This window comes from Peromyscus californicus, unplaced genomic scaffold (genome assembly GCF_007827085.1).
Source record: "Peromyscus californicus insignis strain IS unplaced genomic scaffold, ASM782708v3 Scaffold_25__1_contigs__length_3188244, whole genome shotgun sequence".
In the NCBI taxonomy this organism is placed as follows: Eukaryota; Metazoa; Chordata; class Mammalia; order Rodentia; family Cricetidae; genus Peromyscus; species Peromyscus californicus.
The window spans coordinates 1,140,750-1,160,340 of NW_026294536.1; the positions used below are offsets into that span (position 1 = coordinate 1,140,750).

A 19,591-nucleotide genomic window follows, 5' to 3' on the forward strand; every position below is an offset into this window, starting at 1 on the left:
TTTAATTAAGCAGTATGTTATTAAAATATGTGTGCTGAAGACTTCATAAAGAAGGACCCAGATAAGACCTTGACACTCTGTAAGAGACCTCATGGAAAAGTAAACTGAACCTAGAAAAATCATAAAGTTAGACTTTTTTCCTAGTCGGTAATGTCAATCATTAACATGTCAGGGAGGAGAAACTGATTACAGAGGGGATCAGCTTTGATTTCTTTGATGATTCAGCAGGAGCAAAAATGTAGAGTCCAGACTTTGAGCATCTTACAGACTCAACTATAAATGCATGCAATGACTGAGGAACTGGACTAATAGAAGTCACGTCCTCTATTGCAGCTGTAAACTCAGCCCTAGGACAGATGCTTAAACCAACCCCAATTGAAAACTAATACCAACCATAATTGCATTTAAACAGTGAAATAATGCAGCCCTCACTTCTTAGAAACAATGTTTCACAAATTTCCTTTTTGATTAAGTACAGTCACCCTCTCTCTCCCTCCCCACAAATTCCCTGACAGTTTCAGAGCCCCATCTTCAGAGCTATTGCATGCATGTCTAAAACACTGTGTGATCTCTCCTATATGCAGAACCTCATTTTGGATTCTTATGTGTATTTGCATGTGTGCGGGTGTGAATGTGGGTATAGGTCCTAGAGCTGGAAAGGGGCTGAGAAGGAAGAGAGCAGGGTTTAAGGAAAAGGGGAGAAGAGGGTAATAATAGCATGTGTCCAGCATCAGAGTGAACAGGAGATGTGGGGGGAGGAGGGGGGAGGAGGACCACCCAAAAAAGAGTATGTGTGAGAAGGCCAAATGAAACCCATTACTTTGCTACCTACCAAAAAGGAAAAGCATTCCCTAGGCCAGCTTCCCCGTGTTCCCTTTCTCTGCTCTGTGTTCTGTTGCGTGTATGCTGGCACGTGTTTGGATATTTTTATCGTAAGTGTCTTTAAAACTAGTATATTTTGGTGTATACAGTTTTCCTCCAGAGTTTTACATATTTTATCTGATTGGATGTGAAAGGGAAAAGAGCAGGAATCATTATTTTAAAGTGTATGTATTTATGTTCTTCATAGTTAAACTAAACGGTGCCAATGCTTATCTGGTCCACATAATCAGTTAATTGAAGAGTCATGCTGCGGAATATTTTCTGTTTATTGGATTATTTGGTGCTTCCAAGAATATATTTTGACATTTTATTTTATTTTTGATTTTGTATGAATTCTTGAATTTTTGTCATAATTTAACATTTTCGTTTTGAAAATCGAGCACATTTAAATACCACACTCATCTATACATACATGTATGTGTGATTTTTTTTTTTTTTCTGGGTGTTGCATCTTTTTATGTGCTAGATTTTCTGCCATTCGTTTTCCAAGCTTCCTTGGTGTATATTAATGAAGCCCCGCTGTGCTAATGTGGGGCGGAGGTAGTACTCTTCACCCTGGAACACAAGTGAGGATCGCTGTCCACGTGAGACAAGAAGATGCGGGGTCCCCACCTGCCGGCTCTGCGGAGCAGGACCTCCCCTTCCCTTTCGGTCATGTCTGGATAGCTTTGTTTTTCCTTCACGTCTGACACCACTCTCCTTGCACAGTGAACGGTGTTGATGGTAGTGAGGGGACTGTTGAACAGTGGACCTTCACAGCTCAGCTCGCTTGACTGGGAACAAATCAATTGATTGGGACCTCCCTACTAAATATTCCCCGGTTGTGCTGGTTAGTTTTCTGAGAGCTTGACACAAGCTAGAGTCATATGAGAGGAGGAGGTCTCAGCTGGGCAAAATGCCTCCACGAGAGTGTGTTGTCGGCAAACCCATTGTCTTAATTCGTGTTTCATGCGGGAGGGGACAGCCCATTGTGGGTGGCGCCATCCCTGGTCTGGTGGTCCTCAGTGCTACAAAAAAGCAGGCTGAGCAAGCCAGGAAGCAGCACCCCTCCATGGCCTCTGCATCAGCTCCTGCCTCCAGGCTCCTGCCTTGCTTCAGTTCCTGTCCTGACTTCCTTCAGTGATGAACAGTGGTGTGGAAGCATAAGCCAAATAATCCCCTTCCTCCCCAACTTGCTTTTGGTCTCCGTGTTTCACCACAGCACTAGTAACCCTGCCTAAGACACCAGCCCTCCCCCACTATCATTCCTATGCTTGGCTTTTGCGAGTCTTAGCTATTTTCAACATTTCATGTGAGAAAATCACGCAATATTTGTCTTTCTGTAACTGGCTCATTTTTCATACTCCAATGTCCTGGAGGTTCATCTTTGTTGACATATGATGAAGGATGTACTTTTTGAGGAACACGTATTATTTCATTGTATGCACACTTTCTTTATCCTTCATCTGCTGATGGACATCTCAGTTTTCTTGTTATTGTAAATAGTGCTGCAATGAGTATGGAAATGCTGCTCTTTCTCTGAGATCCACGTTCCAGTAATACTGGATATGTACCAGTAAGGGAAATTGCCAGGCCATATGTTTGTTCCATTTTAATATTTTCAAGAACTTCCCTACTGTGTTTCCTATCAGCTCTGACACTCTGCCTTCCCAACAGCAGTGTGTAGGGACCCTGGTCCTTCTTGCCAATACTAGCTTGCCAGTTTGCTTTGCCTAATAACAATGATCCTGACAAAGATGTGACTCCTCATTTGGATTTTGTTTGCATTTCTCTGTTATTAGTGATTTTGAGCAATTTCTAATGTGTTGTCTATTGTGTGCCTTTTAGAGAAGTAATTTTTGTTGTTATTTTTCAAATCGTAAGCTTGTCTTTTAAAAGTTCCTTTTTATTATTTTTTATGGACATTTGTCTGCATGTATACGTGTATACCATGTGTGTTCCTGGTGTCCATGGATGCCAGAAGAGAGTATCAGACTCCCTGGAACTGGAGTTATGGATGGTTGAGAGCAGGCATGAGGATCCCAGGAACCTAGTCTCTTAAGCCCTCTTTGTCTCACTTTACTTCTGCGCTGGAAGACTTTCCTAGCTTCTTTGGTGGTTAGCCCCTTACTGGATATGTGATCCCATTCACGGCTTGCCTTTCAATCTGTTGTTTTCGCTGTGTGGAGATTTTCAGGATGATGTCGTTTCTCCAGTTCATTTTGTTTCTGTTGTCTGTGCTTCCATTCAACCATTGTCGAGACTGTTCTCCTAAACTTTATAGCTGTGTTCTTTCCTAGAGCGCTTCCCTCTTTAGAAGCATCTTGAGTTGGTGGTGTAAGAGCAGCCTCTGATTTGCTTACTGGGTTGTTGAAACCCAGTATTTCCACACAATTTGTATAAGACGCTGTGCCTCCTCCTGTGTTGGTTCTTGTCACTCATGTAGAAAATAAGTGAACTTTATATGTGTTTGGTTACTTCCAGACTACCTCTCCTGTTCCTTCCAACTTATGTCTCTCTCTATGTTGTTGCGACATTGTTTTATTAAAATTTGGCAAATATTTTGAAATCAGCAATGTGATGAATTTTATCTTTGCTCCTCCTTTCCAAGACTGGTTTGACTGTTTGTGGCCTTTTCTGTTTCCATCTGCATTTGAAATAGGTAACTGTTCTATTTCCACATTTTGACAGGCATCACTCCAGACCCGAATTGTTAAAACTTTATTTATGTAATCATTCTCATCACTGTTTTCATTTTCAGTCAGTAAGTAGTTCAGCTTATTCCTGGTGTCCTGTTCTTTTTGACACTACTGTAAAAGCATTTGCTCTTTTTGTTTTTTTCTTCAGTGGGTCACTGGTGCTATGCACAATGACTGATGTCTCAGCTAGTGAGCTCCTTAAGGGAGGGACCATGCCTTACTTGTATATTACACCTTGATACAAAATAGTTCGCCGCACTCCCGATTGCCCATCTATCTGTGTATTATGTTCTTGTATTGCTGATCATCCTCATCACGTTTCTCTTCTATTTCAGGGCTCTACTAGTGTAACAGCCACTCCTCCAGCCGCTACTCCTGTCACAGGACATAAGAGAATGGTCATTCCCAACCAGCCCCCTCTGACGGCCACCAAGAAGTCGGCCGTGAAACCACAGCCTGCACCCCAGGCCGCACCCATCCCAGTGGCTCCCATTGGAACTCTCAAACCACAGCCTCAGCCAGTTCCGGCCTCCTACACGACAGCCTCTACACCTTCAAGGCCCACCTTCAACGTGCAAGTGAAGTCAGCACAGCCCAGCCCACATTACATGGCTGGCCCGTCTGCTGGACAGATGTATGGTCCAGGGCCTCATGGCTATAACACCCAACCAGTTCCTCTGTCGGGACAGGGTCCTCCTCCCTCAGCTCGTGCTGGTACTGACTATGCATATATCCCACCCCCGGGACATCAGCCTGAGCCGGGATATGGGTATACCTCCAACCAAGGACGATATTATGAACCCTATTATGCAGCAGGGCCTGGCTACGGGGCCAGAAATGATGCGGATCCTTCTTATGGACAACAAGTTCACCCGAATACCTGGAAGCGGGAACCAGGGTATGCTGCTCCTGGAGCTGGGAATCAGAACCCCTCTGGGATGTATCCAGCCAGTGGTCCTAAGAAGACCTATATCACAGACCCTGTGTCAGCCCCCTGTGCACCACCAGTGCAGGCAAAGGTAAGAAATTGACTAACCTAGCAATAGGAAAAGGGAAACACCTGCCTTAATCTGCCTTCCCTAGAGAGCAGCACTAAAGACAGACGTGTGTGTGCTCCTCTTCCTTTTAGCAGGTGCCACCCCGGAGAAAAAACCAGTGAAGCAGAAAAGGTCCTGTTTGCACAGTACCAGTATAGTTCCTGCTTAACATCCAGTGCCACTAATTGCTCAGTAATGAAGGATTATCTTCCCCAAAAGCTGAATGAACACAATATGTCAGGAAAATCTGATCTGGGAGAGGTAACAAAAAAAAAAAATAATAATTCATCTTCCAGCGATTACATTCTGTGCATTACAGCATCCTTTCTGGATAGTGCAGAAGTGTCTTCAAACATGTTGCCCTTGCACAGAACCTGGATATGACTGCAATGTCTCAAGGTTTGTCAGGGACAAGGGATTCCCGGATGTCTAGGTGAGAGGTGTCCAGGGCAATCATTTGAGCTACTGACAGGCAAAGCCCATGTTAAGGTGGTAAGAATTCAAGCAACATTGGTACCACAGTGACTGCAAGGGTCAAACAAGTAGCCAAGGCCTGCAGATATGGGTATACCTGTAGATATGGGTATACCTGCAGATATGGGTATACCTGCAGCTATGGTCTACTTTCCTTCCAGAAGAAGCCTGGATCATAGGGCCTGTCATTGACCCTTGTTTTTTAGATCACATATTCTCTGGGAAGAGTCTTACCTTTCAGTCTTTAACTCCATTAAGTTTGAGACCAGCCTGGTCTACAAAGTGAGTTCCAGAATAGCAAGGACTAAACAGAGAAGCCCTATCTTGAAAATAAAAATTAAAAAAAAAAAAAATGAAAATCCCTTGTGAATGATGGTTCTCTTCTATTATTGTTAGAGTTAATAGTACTGTATATAGATTCCTTTTAAATTCAGTAGACCCAGTTACTACTTCTGACTACATAAGTTATAATGCTGTACTCCCTACTCATCATAACTTGGGTTTCCCCTTAGACCTGGGACAACACATGTTCCTTCCCATCATGAAAAGAATCAATGAGCACTACTATGAAGGGGGTGAAATGAAGAAACTGAACCAGCTTTCTGTCTCTGGGTTAGAACCATGCCCTCCTTTCTCTTCAGTGAGAACTGAGAAGATGCCAGGATTCCAGCACCTTTGTCTCGAAGCTGAGTGGGAATTTGAAGTTGTGGGTCAAGGAGAGGTTTAGATTGTATTTCTGTCATTTCCACACTTTGATCAGATTGCCAATTTCACAGCAGATCATTCTCATATTCAACTTCGGAGGAAAAAAAAAAAAAAAGAGCCCTATCTGCTATGTACTAGCCCCAGCTCATTGCTCTTACATGAAAATTGCTCTTAACTTATATCATTGTGCTCCAAGCAAGTATCAGATTCCTTAAAGGTGTATGTTGCTTTCCAAGTGGGGCCTGTGATATGCTGGAGGAATCTGCAAGCCTCCGCTATGACCCTTATGTCAAAGTGGTCTAACCTTGATCGTTTTCCTAAGGCTGCCATAATAAAAGGTTAAGTGGCTTTTGGAATATGATGGAAACCTCCTGATAAAAAGGAAAGCTCTTCATGGGCTGGAGAGGCAGCTTTGTGGGTCAAATGTGAGGAGCATTAAGTGTGAGGACCACATTTTGACCCTTCAAACCCACTTAAAAGCTAGGTGTACGTGGTGGCCCTCCTACAGTCCTGGCACCAGGGAGGCAAAGGCCAAGGGAGACAGGCCACCAGACTAGTAAAAATTCCAAGTTTCATGTGTAGCAACAGAAACCAAGAGTTGAGACCTCGATATATGAAGAATCTACTGTGATGTTTAGAAAGACTGGGACCTGACAACTTTGCTGTGCAGTTTAAACCTTATTTAAAAGCAAACACAAAACCATCCCTTTTTTAAGGGATGGTTTGTGTGTGCATGTAGAGTACATGTGCATTTGTGTGTATGTCCACCTGTATGAACATGACACGTAAGGTTAATTTCTGTTGTCTATCACTGTGCACCTAATATACAGAGGCCTACTGGATAGCTAAGTGACATTACTCAGAGGAAGAGGTAATGTCAGAATCCTTTGAGGGTGCTATTCCACCACTGAAGAATCAGAGAAGACAGAGGTATATCTATAAGCAAGGCATGTTTTGACCCTGTATGTTATAAATCCCAGTTCAGAATTTGAAACTGTGGATATAGCTCAACAGAGGGTGAAAAACTTTTGTTCCCTTCTTATTTGAAGAAAATGGCTCAAAACAACTAATTACATCATTACTGATTTGGGGTGTCGGTGGATTGCATGTCCCTTTTCAAGAAATTGAAATATATGTTTTTCAACAGCATCATGTATTTTCCCATCAGATTCAATTCACAAATTCAAAATGAAAACCCAGTCATGTACTTTCCACTGCAGTTGTGGAGGACAGTGGTTCAGGGTTGGTACTTAGCCGGCTGTCTGTGCTGTGGGAAGGTGAAGAGGACGGTGGAGCGCTGTGGCATCTTCTGTCTGTAGGATGGGGTATCACGGATGAAGAGCGGGCCCTTTGCAGATGCTCCCTGAGCAGAGTACCGCCCAATCCAATGGCACCTGTGCATAGAAGCCTTTGTTCTTCCTGCATTGAGTCTATTTGGCTTAAGGATGCGAATTCTGCCCTCAGGAATGAGCTCCTAATTCTTGTCTGAGTTCATTCTTGACATCTTTTAATCAGTTTGAAGAAAAACTCTTGACTTCTTTGTCACATTTTCAACCATGGTAAAGGAGAATGTCATCTTCTCTAATTAGTGAGTGATTACAGGGAGCTGGATATTTCCACAGCCTGAATAATTGCCAAGGGAGGGCTATTCAGCATCTCCATTGACTTTCATGTGTTTCTATTTATTTAGGTACTAATGGAAAAGATGCCCTTGGGTCTTTAAACAGTGAGCTTTCATTACACGGAGGATTTCAGAACATTTGGCATTTAACCTATTAGGGTTTTTTTCCCCCCTTTCCTCCCCTGTATTTGAGACCAGGGGCTTTAATTTCCCTACATTGTAGAACATAGAAAAGAAAAAGAATGGAAGAGCAGAGGAGAAAGATAAGGAAAGAAAGGTGTAAAGAAAGAGAGAGTGGGAACGTGCGCAGTCAGGGTTATATTTGTGTCCCCACACTGTGCCTGGCAGTGAGTTTGCACATGCATCAGGAGACTGCGCTGTGCTCCCTGTGCCACCCGAGCCGAGTTCCTTGAGAAACACTGTTCTAAGCAAGCCTTTGTAAAGAGAAAACATTCCCTCTCCCTGGAAGTCCTCTTGAAGATACCCTGGGGTCTTTTCTTCCTGGCTGGTTTATGCAAGCTAGCTTTAACTCTGTGTTTCTATGTGTTGACTTTCTTTCTGAAGGGAACTATGTGTTTCCTGTAGTATTCAGGTAAGGTAGCCCAGCTTGCTGGATGCCAGGGCAACGTCTTGGAGGCATCATGATTCTCAATTGTGATAAAGTGACTTTAGCATCCATTTTCTTGTCATAGAACGATCTAGATCAGCCTCACCCTGGTATGGGGACAGCTGTTTGCCAGAGTGTGTGAAGACACCGGTGCCATGTACCCAAGAAAAGTGGTAGCATTTTTTCCCCAGTGTTACACTTACGTTAAATTCTAAAATTATGTTCTATTAAAGCGCCCTTGGAATGCTGTCCAGGATGATTTGGCCTTAAAGAATGTCAGCCGGTCCCTCAGTGCATCTAACACAGACGGTTTCTTTACCAGAGTGCAACAAACTGTTCTTTTTTTCCTTTAGATTTGGAACTTGGGGGTTACATAATAGCTCAGGAAAGAAGAAGTGTCAAAGGAATTCCCAGACCTGTAATTTCTAGAAAGATTAAGAAAACATTTGAGAATGGCATAGTACCATTCTGTACATTCCAGCAGTAGCAAAATGTGGAAATGTCGTTAGCTTCTTACAGTGACATGGATTGAGTGTACTGCAAGGAATTGCTGGTGTGTTAAAGAGCCGTCTTTCTGGAACTCCTGTTAGATGCCTCCCCTTCCTAGGAACAGAGAAACAGTAAGGAAGCATTCAGGGCAGGCAGAAAGGTGGGCTTGGACATGTGTCTGGGCTCTGCTGCTAGCATCTGATACCGCATGATGACAAGAATGGAAACAGTAACTTGAGGCCAGTGGCAGTGATATTGGTAACTACTCTTGAAGAACACTTTGTGACCCTACATGACCAAGAACATCAGGTGAACTCAGGTCCAAGCTTTTCTCTTGCTCATTTGTGAATCAGTTGCCTATGTCACATGTCAAGTTCCTGGAGAGCCCCAAAGTCAAATGTTTTGAAGATTATCTCTGTGTTCTCAGGGTAGTGATTCCCTGAATCTTGGCATCTTTGGGTATTTTGATGGCAGGGCTCCAGCTTAAGCAGTCTCGAATATTATTAAGGACCAACCTTAATAATATTCTTCCCAGGGGCCCAGAAGAGAATACAAAACTACTCAGGTCCTAGCACACAGAAACAATTTTAAGGAGTTCCTTTGCTTATTTCTCACCTGCATCCTTAAAATCGTTTGTGTGTACTAGGATCTGAGTTTAACTCAGTGGTAGAGACCAGGCCCATTGTGCTCCAGGCCCTGAATTTTGTCTCTAGCACTGGTGGAAAAAAAAAGAAAAAAGAAAGAAAGAAAAGAAAAGAAAATTTTGAAGTGTTTTTCCCAGGAGTTCTGCTTTGCACTCTGCCGAGGTTTGTGCGAGCAGCCCAGAAGTTTCTGACTCTTACAGTGCCTTGTCATCAACCCTCTGGGTTAGCCACGCTTACGGCATTTCATCCTCTCTCATTGTGGTTTAAATGGACATTGTTCTTCTGTATTAAACTCATGTTTAATACATGTGCTGGCCGCTCCTGTTTCTTTGTCTTGTGTTAGGTGGCATCGAAAATTTGCCATTTTAATTGTAATGTAACTTGAAGAAGGAAAAGTAGATGTTGGGTGATGAAGAAGCATGAGATCCAGGTGATGGGCAGAGGGGGCATTGATGAGGCTATAAAACTGTTGTTTCTGTCATTTTATCCCTGTCCTTCATTTTCCTGGTTTCCTTTGTGTTCGCTTGCGGGTTTGTTGTAGGTAAGTACATAAAAACATGATTGGTAATGGAAGTGTAAACTCCAGGGAGGCTCTCCACCTGAAGAACGGCCGTTCGAACTGCTGCTCTGGAAAGAATGGTAGCTCCTTTGTAATTCTAACTCTGCCCATGGCCTCTCCTTAATATTAAATGTTATTATCCAGAGCCCTGTGCCAGTGCCCTGAGAATGGTTTACGAATATTATTTCTCATCTAAACTTTTTGTGTTACAATGCCTAATAATTCACATCTCTAATGTTTTTTAAAAATCCAAATAATTGCAACATCACATTATAACAATGTGATTTTTTGTGTTCACAGTAAAAACATATGTCAAGTTATTGATTTTATCATTTTGCTTCATTTTAACTTTATAGCAAAATAAATCCCTGACTTAGGGATGTGCACCTTTGGAATTTGTTGCCTTTCTGGCCAAGGCAAGCCCTGATGCCTCCCAATTTCAAAGGCAAGTCTGTGGTTGTTCTCTTCCTAGAAAACAGAAATGTTTCCTTTATTGATCAGTGGTGAATCTACAAGCTAAATAATTCAAGAATACAATATTAGGATTTTTCCCACAGTAGAAGAAAACTTTTTGGGTGGTGGGGAGGACAAAGATGGGTGGCTAAGATAAGGTCTCAGTATGTAGCCCAGGCTGGCCTTGAACTTGCTGAGGTCCCAAGTGCCAGGATTCATAGGCAGGAGCCTCCGTGCCCAGTTAAGTAAGCTGTTTTAGCTAGTATAATTCCAAAAGTGCCATTGTTCCAAAAATAAAGATTTACTTGTTATTCTAGATCTTTGATTTTCTGGAAGATGGAAAATCCAACTTTTATAAATACACTTAGCCAATAAATATGGTGTGTGTGCTCCATTTCCTCCTTGGAATTTAAGGAATGTTCTTTAGAAAATATGGCTCTTTTTTTCTGGCACTTACTTAAAATGATATTGAACTGTATAAAATAGCATGTAACTTTTAAAAAGCACACTATATAAAGTGTACTAAGCATGTTCACATACAGTGAGCATGTTCAGAGTTAGCTTTTCTAGTATCTTGCCAACCCTGAACACAAGAAGAAAGATGTGAAGTCACTCCCCAAGGCCTGCCCAGCGTTCTTTCCACTGCAAGGTTTGCCTCAGTTCCTGGATGTCTTTGTTTATGTAATTAGCTCATTGTACAGTTGTCCAAACATAAAATATTCCTTGGGCCTGGTGGTTTATACACTTATTTTTAGCATTGTATTTCTGGGACCTAACATTTAGAAACCCAATATTCTGTCAAGATTTAAGGAGGTGAAACTATACCCTAAATCTAAAATCAAGATAATAGGTCCTGCTATTTTTCATTCAGTCTTTATAAATACCAGGCGTGTCTTTATCTCGCTGTTATGCATCTACGGATTATTGAGATGTGAAAGGGTGAAGTATGTCTCAGGCTCTTAGTGTTCTCCATTCATTTTTCTTCAGACTTCATACGTGGATTCTTTAACATCAGTTTGGATAGAATTACCCTAGATAATGTCTTAGAATTCCATCATAGTAAAAATATCGAAGATCATCAACTTATTGAGAAAATCCTGATTTTTGTCTAGGTATTTTGAAAGTTTACTCTGGCATGTGAAGCATCTTGGCAGAGAGATGCTTCCAGAACAAAGTTTGATCACTTCCTGGCCAGGACCTGAGGGAGAGAGAAGGGAAGGAGACTTGGGCTTGATAATACCCTTCAGAGGCATGCCTCTAATGACTGAAAGACTCCCCCCTCTCCCCCAGGAGGCCCCAGCTTTTAACAGTTCTCTTACCTCCAAGTAGCATCAAACTAGGTACCAAACATATAGTAAGCAGTCTTTACAGGGCTGTCAACATCTGGACTATAATACAAGTCGCTTACAATTTTTAATCTGAGGAAACCCTGCTAACCAACCATCCATAAGACAAACATATGTTCACAGTTATCTAGGAGACAGCTGGTGTAGGGAGTCCCTGCAAGGACAATGAATAAGGGGTCCCTAAGAATTATTCCTGGAAAGCTGCCTTGAGAAGGTGGAAAATGACCAGGCTGCTGTGGCTATGGGCTGACTCTCTCCTTAGCCTTGTTTTGTTAATAGCATTAAGTGCAGCCATCCTCACTTGTCTACATAATGTCCATGGTGTCAGGGAAAATGAGGTGTCATGGGAATCTGATGACCTAAGTAGCTCAAACGAGGATTTGTTTGTCCCTTCCAGAGGATGGTCCCTGATCCTTTATCAAAAACACAATGACTTGGAGCCAAGTAAGATGGCCCACTGGGTAAGAGTGCTTGTTCTGATGTCTGCCTACCTCAGTTCAGTGAAAAATATGGGCTGGAGAGGTGACTGGGAGGTTAAGAGCACTTGTTCCTCTTGTGGGAGACCAGAAATGGATCCCCAGTACCAAAGGGGCAGTTCCTAACCCTCTGTAACTCCAGTTCATGGGAATCTGATGCCCTCTTCTGATGATCATGGGAATCAATCATGCATGTATTACATACATACATGCAGGCAAAGCACTCACATATAAAATAAAATGAATGAATCTAATAAAAAATTTAAGTGAAAGGTTAATCCACTGCTTGAGAATGGTTCCTAGAGTCTACCCTGTTCCCTCAAGCCTAATGAAATACTCCTGTTCAGTTTTCCTATCTAGGTGAAGCTTGGCCATTCACCCTGGTCTCAAATGATTAGCTTATTCTCTGGAATTTTTCATGGCATCACTTTAATTTTTTGCTATGATATGTGCTTATTGGGCATATTTAATATATAATATCTTTCTTGAGATCATTTGCATTTGAAGTATTTTTAACTTGTTTGTGTGTGTGTGTGTGTGTGTGTGTGTGTGTGTGTGTGTGAACAAGGTTGTGTTATCATCACAGTCCCTGTCTAGTCCCCACCCCTTAAAGAAGCCCTGTATCTTTTGCAGTAGCCTCCCAAGCCTCACAGCTGCAGATAGTAACTAGTCTGTTACCATCAATGTATATACTGATTCTTTACATGGAATCATACATTGTCTTATGTAGCTGTATCATTAGCCTGGTATTTTCAGATTCCATCCATTTTTAACGTAGATAAGTAGTCCGTTCCTTTTTTATCACTGAATAGTACCTCACAGGTTTGCCGGGTCGTGTTTATCCTCGAAGGAGTTGCTGGCATTTGAGGTTTCCCTGCTTTCTGTTTGTATTTCTGGGCGTGTCTTTCCAGCTCTCCTGCCTATGTATCTAGCAGTGGAATTACCTAGTGATGGTCCACATTGCGGGGAACTGCTGGGCTTGCCAAAGGAACAACCAGCCTGTTCTACAAGACTGGTGCCATCCACGTAAGAAATGTGCCAGGTCTCAGCCTCTCCAGATTTTTCAAACTCCATTTGATTTTGAAAATCTTTACCTTTGAAATTAACTCGTTTGGGGTGAGATTATTCTATGTAGCTCAGGTAGGTCTCAAACCTCTGATCCTCCTGCCTCTGCCTCCCAAGTGCTGGGCTTTTCTATTTGCTGTGACTCCTGTTGTGTGACTTTCAAGTAGAAAGGCCTGTTCTGGCCGAGCAGGAAGCAGGCATGTGCTCTCCTTCTTTATTTATCTCCGACACAACTGGTACCTCTCACGAGCCAGACACTTCTGCGCAAATCAATAAAGCAATCATAAGTGAAATGGTATTTATTGATTGTCACGGATTCGTGAGTTGTTTACATGGGTTTTTAATGTATATTTTAAATGAATGTCCTCTTTTTTAATTACAATTCTGTTCTCAGTCAGGTCTACTCCTGAAATCCTACTTTGTATCATAACAGATTAATCTTCGCTTGGATGCAGTCTATTTTAGTCACTAAAGTGAAGTTCCCGGCCCTATATCATTGTGGTTTTTCTTCCTTTAGCTGTGGCTGTCCTGAGATGTTTTACCCCTGGCCTGTCATGGTGAAGCTTCTTTCATACTCCAGGGTCAGTATGGAAATATTACTTCCCACTCTTCTTCCCAGCCAAGCGTGCTCCTCGCATGCACAGTTCTCAGCTCTTCCGAACTGTTGATTTCCCAGAAACTCAGGCCTGAAATGCGAAGCCATGTTTTACTCTTCTTTTTCTCATGGTATATTCTTTTGTGTTTCCCTAAAACTATACATAAAATCTGTGACTGCTGTGTCCTTGAGTGCCCATGGACTGGCCTTGCCCCGTCACATGTCGCCTGACTTATAGATGATTCCTATTGCTTTGTTATTTTTGGGTTTGTGTGTCTCATCCTGTTCTTCTCCACAGTGATTCTATAGAAGCCCTGCAGTCTCACTGCTGTCCTGGTGTACTGGTGAGGCCCCTCTAACAGCATCCTGGGAGGGAAAAAAAGCAAACAAAACTGAACTGTGCTTGCAAGTCTCTTTGTCCACTTACAGCTTTAAGGTCTCACCTACCATCTGTCACTCCAGTCCTCATCAGTCACTTTACATTCAGCCACGCTCCTGAATACAGGCCTTGACTGTGCCTCCATCTACTTAGAATGGTTTCAACAGATATCTCCAGGGTTCCTGTTTTACATCCTATAGGACATCCGTCAAATGGTACTTAGTAAAAGACTTCCTCATCACGCCACCAAAAGTGCCCTGCCAAGACTTACCCACTTTTTCTGTTTCATTTTCCCCTGTAATGTTTATCATCCCTAAACACAGTTTACTCATATATGTGTATATGTGTGGCGTTTATTTATATATGTGTGTGTGTGTGTGTGTGTGTGTGTGTGTGTATGTCATATATGTTTGTGTGTATATATGCAAATATGTGTGCATGTTTGTGTATGTGTTCGTGTATGTGCAAGCCAGAGGTCAACTTTGGGTGGTGTTCTTCAGGCGACATCCTCACGTCTTTTCGAGACGGTCTCTCACTGGGTCCTGGGCCTTGCAGACTTTGCTAGAACGGATAGCCACCAAGCCCCCAGGGATCCTTCTTTGCTGTAGTGGCTTTCCAAGTCCTCTCACCCGCCCTGCTTGCACATGGGTGCTGGCTCTCTAACTGCTGTCCTCAAGCATGTGGGAGAAACACATCACCGTCTGAGCCCTCCCCCAACCCCCTTGTTATGTGTTTTATCATTTATCCTTTGTTCTTTTCCCCTAAAATGTATCGTAAGAGCTAGGTGGTTTTTTTGTTTGGTTTGTCATTTTAACTGCTACATAGCACAGAGTGACTTAAATCCAGCAAGTTCTTACTGAAAAATGTGTTTCTAAGGAAAGAATGAGCAAGTCTTGGTTTGAAAATCACTGCTCCTGAAAGTGGATTGTACAGGCATCATGGCCATGTTGTGACAGTGTCTCCTGATAAGTGGGGAAGGCCACAACACTCCGACGTCACCATCTGTGATCCCCACTTCCCGGAGGCGTTCCCCAACGTTTCCCTTCTCCCTCTCGTCTTCTGCTTCCAGCACTTGCTGCAATTCCGTGTGTTGTCTACTTGACTTTGAATTTCAAAGTAGAAGACAAATTGTGCCCTCCAGTGTGGTGATAGATGTGGAGGTGCTTTTTATTATAAAATGCCACTCCAACTTGACGAATTGTTCGAATCCTTTGCTGGGCTTAGACTAAAAATAGGGCCTAAGATTTTAAATGATAGACAACCTTTTAAATGTTTTACAGCCCTACGGATTAATAACTGCCAATATTGATTATTTTTGTCAGATCCAGTGCTAAGAGCTTATATGGATTGACTCCTGTTATCTCATTACTATGTTCAGTAGCTGATGTGATTCTCCTTCTACAGATAACAAAAGTGACAGCCATAGAGTACTTTGCCCGATTTTTATTTCATGAGCTTTCATACACATAAACACATGTGACCATTAAAACAGAAGGGCTCAATTTTATTATAAAATTTGATTAAAAAATCAGAATATCTAATGATTTTTTGGTGCCAGGGTTGGACTCAGAAAATGGTAAAATTACTTCTCTCTTTAAGCTCATATTTTTAGTAATTATTTATTGGAGAGAGGCAGTAAGACAGTCACAATCAGTGATCCTTGCACTGATTCATATAAATATTCTTATGATGTATTGTCTAGTCATCTTGACTCTGTTTTCCTTCTCCAAGTCCAACTCCTTGACTGAATTTGCTTTGGTGACACTTTTGGAGCCCTGTGGCATCCGGAGTTACTGATTGAAGGAGCCTACTTAGGGAGAGTCTTGGAAGAAATGGCATTTGGACCAAAGCTAAAAGGATGAGCTAAGTTCTCCGGTCGGAATGAAAGCCATCACAGGCAAGGAAAGAAGGGTGATGCCAGATCCTCTGAGCTTGCAGTTCACAGGGATAGAATGAGGGAGAGGGTGAACCAGTCAGTGGAGGACAATGGAGTAAAATGATGGGGGAGAGCCATCTGCCCAGGTGCCAGTGAAAGATTGGGAAAGCCGCTCCCCCCAGGAGAGTGTGCAGACTTTTTCTAGAGAGGGCTAAGTGGGAGTGGCCCTTAGGATGCAGGCAGCAGCATGCTCGGGTGCCTAGGATAGACAGGCAGGTGGAGTGAAAGGAGGAAGAAAGAGCCAGTTGGGACCGGCATTTTCTTTGCCCAACTTCTGCTCCGACACTCTCTTAAGGAGATGAGCTGAAAACTGTGACACTGAGCTAAGGATGTCTTTTCTGTCTTAATCGCTTGCACCAGAGGTTTTGATGCACTTATCAGGAAAGAATCCTACTTGTACTTGCATAGATGTGGCAATCTTTCAAGATTTGGAGTCTGCTTACCTGTCCTCCCGGATTCATTAGTAGCTGGCTTGCTTTTCCTCCCTCCCTCCCTCCCTCCCTCCCTCCCTCCCTCCCTCCCTCTCTTATTTATTTTTTGTTTGTTTGTTTATTTGTTTGTTTGTTTGTTTATGTTTTCCTTTTATCCAGAATCTCTACTTTTTATGGAGCTGGATCCTTTCCACCAGAATCGGATAGGATTGTGTTGCTCATGCTAATCAAGAAACATGGGTGCTGAGGAGAGCTCCTCTCAGGAATAGTGCCAAAGAGCATCCAGGTTCATTAGGACCTCTCTATGTGATGCCTTCACCTGCCTCAGACCTTTAGCCACACTGGCAGTGTATATGGATTCTGTTTCGACCCTGATCTTTCACTTTGCAGAAAACTGAGACTCAGAAAAATTGGACCAAAGACTGTTTGCCTTAACTTACCTACTGCACTTTAACTGTTGTTACTTTTTTAATAAAAGAAGTTAAAAAGGCTCAGTAATGCACAGTTGTGAAATCAGTTCTCTTTTGACTTCAGGTAGGCCTTGTGTGTTAAGCTCCTGAGGATCATTCCTTAATATGAGGCCACTGAGTGATGGCCAGGCAAGCTTCCTAGGTGTTTTTCTAACAGAGGACATCAGGCCATCTCTTTATTTTTCATTGTCTACTCCAGTGGTCCTCAACGTTCCTAATGCTGCAACCCTTTAATACAGTTCCTCATGTTTTAGGGACCCCCAACCAAAAATTATTTTGTTGTACTTCGTAACTATAATTTTGGTACTACTGTGGATTGTAATGTAAATATCTGATATGTGACCCCTGTGAATGGGCCCTTTGACTCCCCACAAGAGGTCACATCCCACAGGTTGAGAACCACTGGTCCAGTCTGTCCTTACCAGGCAAATCAGAATTGTGCATGTCCTGGGTGGACTATGGGATGGAGGAGGCAGAGTGACCAGGAAGAGAATCTTGGGAGTCACCTGGAAGCCCTGAGAGGAAGGAGTACCACTGAGCTGTGAAATGGGTAGGACAGCCTGACACTCTCTGAAGCCTGAATCAGGCAGCATCTCCAAGTGAGGAGCAGCAAGCAGCTCGTGACAAAGGCACAAATGACCACTTTTTAAAAATCAATATAATTTCACTAAACTCGAAATTTTTTTGCCAAAAGCCAGAATATAACCCTGCCTTGTGCCTTTGCATAAAATTGTTTAGCATAAAGAATAAATCATCAAAGGGTAAAGGAAAAGGAAATATCAAAATATGGTATGAAATCCAAGCTGCTCAGTGGCTCACAGTGCTAAACATGCACATGTGTGTATGTGTTTACATATACATACATACGGCAGATCTCTGAGTTCAAGACCAGCCTGGTCTATAGAGCCAGTACAGCCAGAGCTACACAGAGAAACTGTCTTTCTTTCTTTCTGCCGGGCGGTGGTGGCTCACGCCTTTAATCCCAGCACTTGGAAGGCAGAGCCAGGCGGATCTCTGTGAGTTCGAGGCCAGCCTGGGCTACCAAGTGAGTTCCAGGAGAGGCTTCAAAACTACACAGAGAAACCCTGTCTCGAAAAACCAAAAAAAAAAAATAAAAAAATAAAATCCAGACCATTTGTATCTGAAATTTAGAGTCAGTTGAGCAAAATGAATGTTGCGTTTACTAATCACGTTTCCTATTGATACAAACCAAATCTGGCTTGAAAAAGGATGGAGTAAATGATTAAATATCCAACACCATCATTCCTGATACCTTTGGGCAGAACGTTGAGCTGCTTTCCTGTAGGAGAAACGCCAAGTGAGGGAGCCTTGGCCAGGTGTGCTGGAAAGCTTCTGGTGGGAAATCCTGGGTGCGTACGCCTGATCACATGACAAGCCTGGGTGTGCCCCACCTACGTGGCAGCTCTGAGTTCTCGGGCCAGGCTGTACAGAGAGTCAAGCACCGGAGTTCGCTCCCTCTTCCCCTCATGTTCTCTCCCTCCTTTTCTCCATCATCTGCCTTCCTTCTCTCGTATTTCCACAAATACATATTTTCAAAAGAAGTAGCCAGGCATGGTCATGTACACCTTTAATCCCAGCCCTCTGGAGGCAGAGGCAGACAGATCTCTGAGTTCGAGGCCAGCCTGGCCTATGTAAAGAGTTCCAGTTCAGCCAGGGCTACACAGTGAGACCCTATCTCAGAAAGAGAACAGAGAGGTGGGGAGGGAGGGGAACCTCTTTCTTTAGCAAGGGACGTAGTCCTTGGCCTCCAAATCTTAATCTTGGGGCTAGGACTTACTATTCAAAAGGAGTCAGGGCTGAGGGGATGATTTGATTGGTCAGGTACTTGCCTTGAAAGCATAAGAATCTCAGTTCAGTCCCCAGCATCCACAGAAATAAGAGACATGGCAGTGTGAGCTTACAATCCCATTGTGAGGCAAGTGGAGACATGAATACTTGTGAAGCTTGCTGGCCAATGTGTAGCTGTGGCCGAGCTGCAGACTCATTGAGAGATCAAGTGTCAGAAACTTAAGTGCTGAGCAATAGAGGGAAACACGTGACATAGTCCTCAGCTAGTCCTCGGCTTTAAACACCCACATGCATATGCATGCACATGTTCAAGCACACACACACACACACACACACACACACACACACACAAGAATTCTACTTTTCTGTTTCAATTACTAACTAATTACATGGTCACAAAGAAGTCCTAGAAAGTGAAACACAATATTCTCAGGAATCTTCTAGAATATAAAACTATCCCAAATGTTTGTTCAATGATATGAAATTCATGACATTTTAGACTCTCAGAGAAAGAATAAATGTTGACCCTGTTTTTTCTATGAAGTCACTGTGTCCATTCACAGGACACTTCACACCCAGGTGGATGACTGTTCAAGGCCCCACAGCATAGATAATGTTTCACAGCTACCCTGAGACCTCTCAGTTTGAGGACAATCATGTGACCGGGTTGGTGGGTCTATCATTCCCTTTGATGAAATAACCGAAGATCTTATATGGCATGTAATCCTACACATTATTTTTCTTAATCTTTAGAAAAGTTTGAATTTAGGTGTTTGCAAAGGCTGCTATCAGAAAATACCACAGCCTGATGGACCAAGTGCCTGAAATGGCAGAAATTTCATTTCTCACAGACCTAGAGGTTGACAAGCCTGAAGGCAAGGTGCTGGGGGGGCCAGGCCCTATGAAGTTGCTCTCGTTGCCCTGTGACTTGTAGT

At 42.9% G+C, this 19,591-nt stretch overlaps 1 protein-coding gene across 3 annotated transcripts in view; it reads left to right on the top strand.

Annotated features, from left to right (window-relative positions):
* Lpp (LIM domain containing preferred translocation partner in lipoma) overlaps positions 1-19,591 on the top strand; it is a 615,165-nt gene that overhangs the window by 378,576 nt on the left and 216,998 nt on the right. For all 3 annotated transcript variants that reach the window (XM_052753866.1, XM_052753868.1, XM_052753867.1), the window contains exon 7: positions 3,896-4,579. In XM_052753866.1, the coding sequence (XP_052609826.1) occupies positions 3,896-4,579 (684 nt within the window). The remainder of the gene's footprint in view (positions 1-3,895; positions 4,580-19,591) is intronic.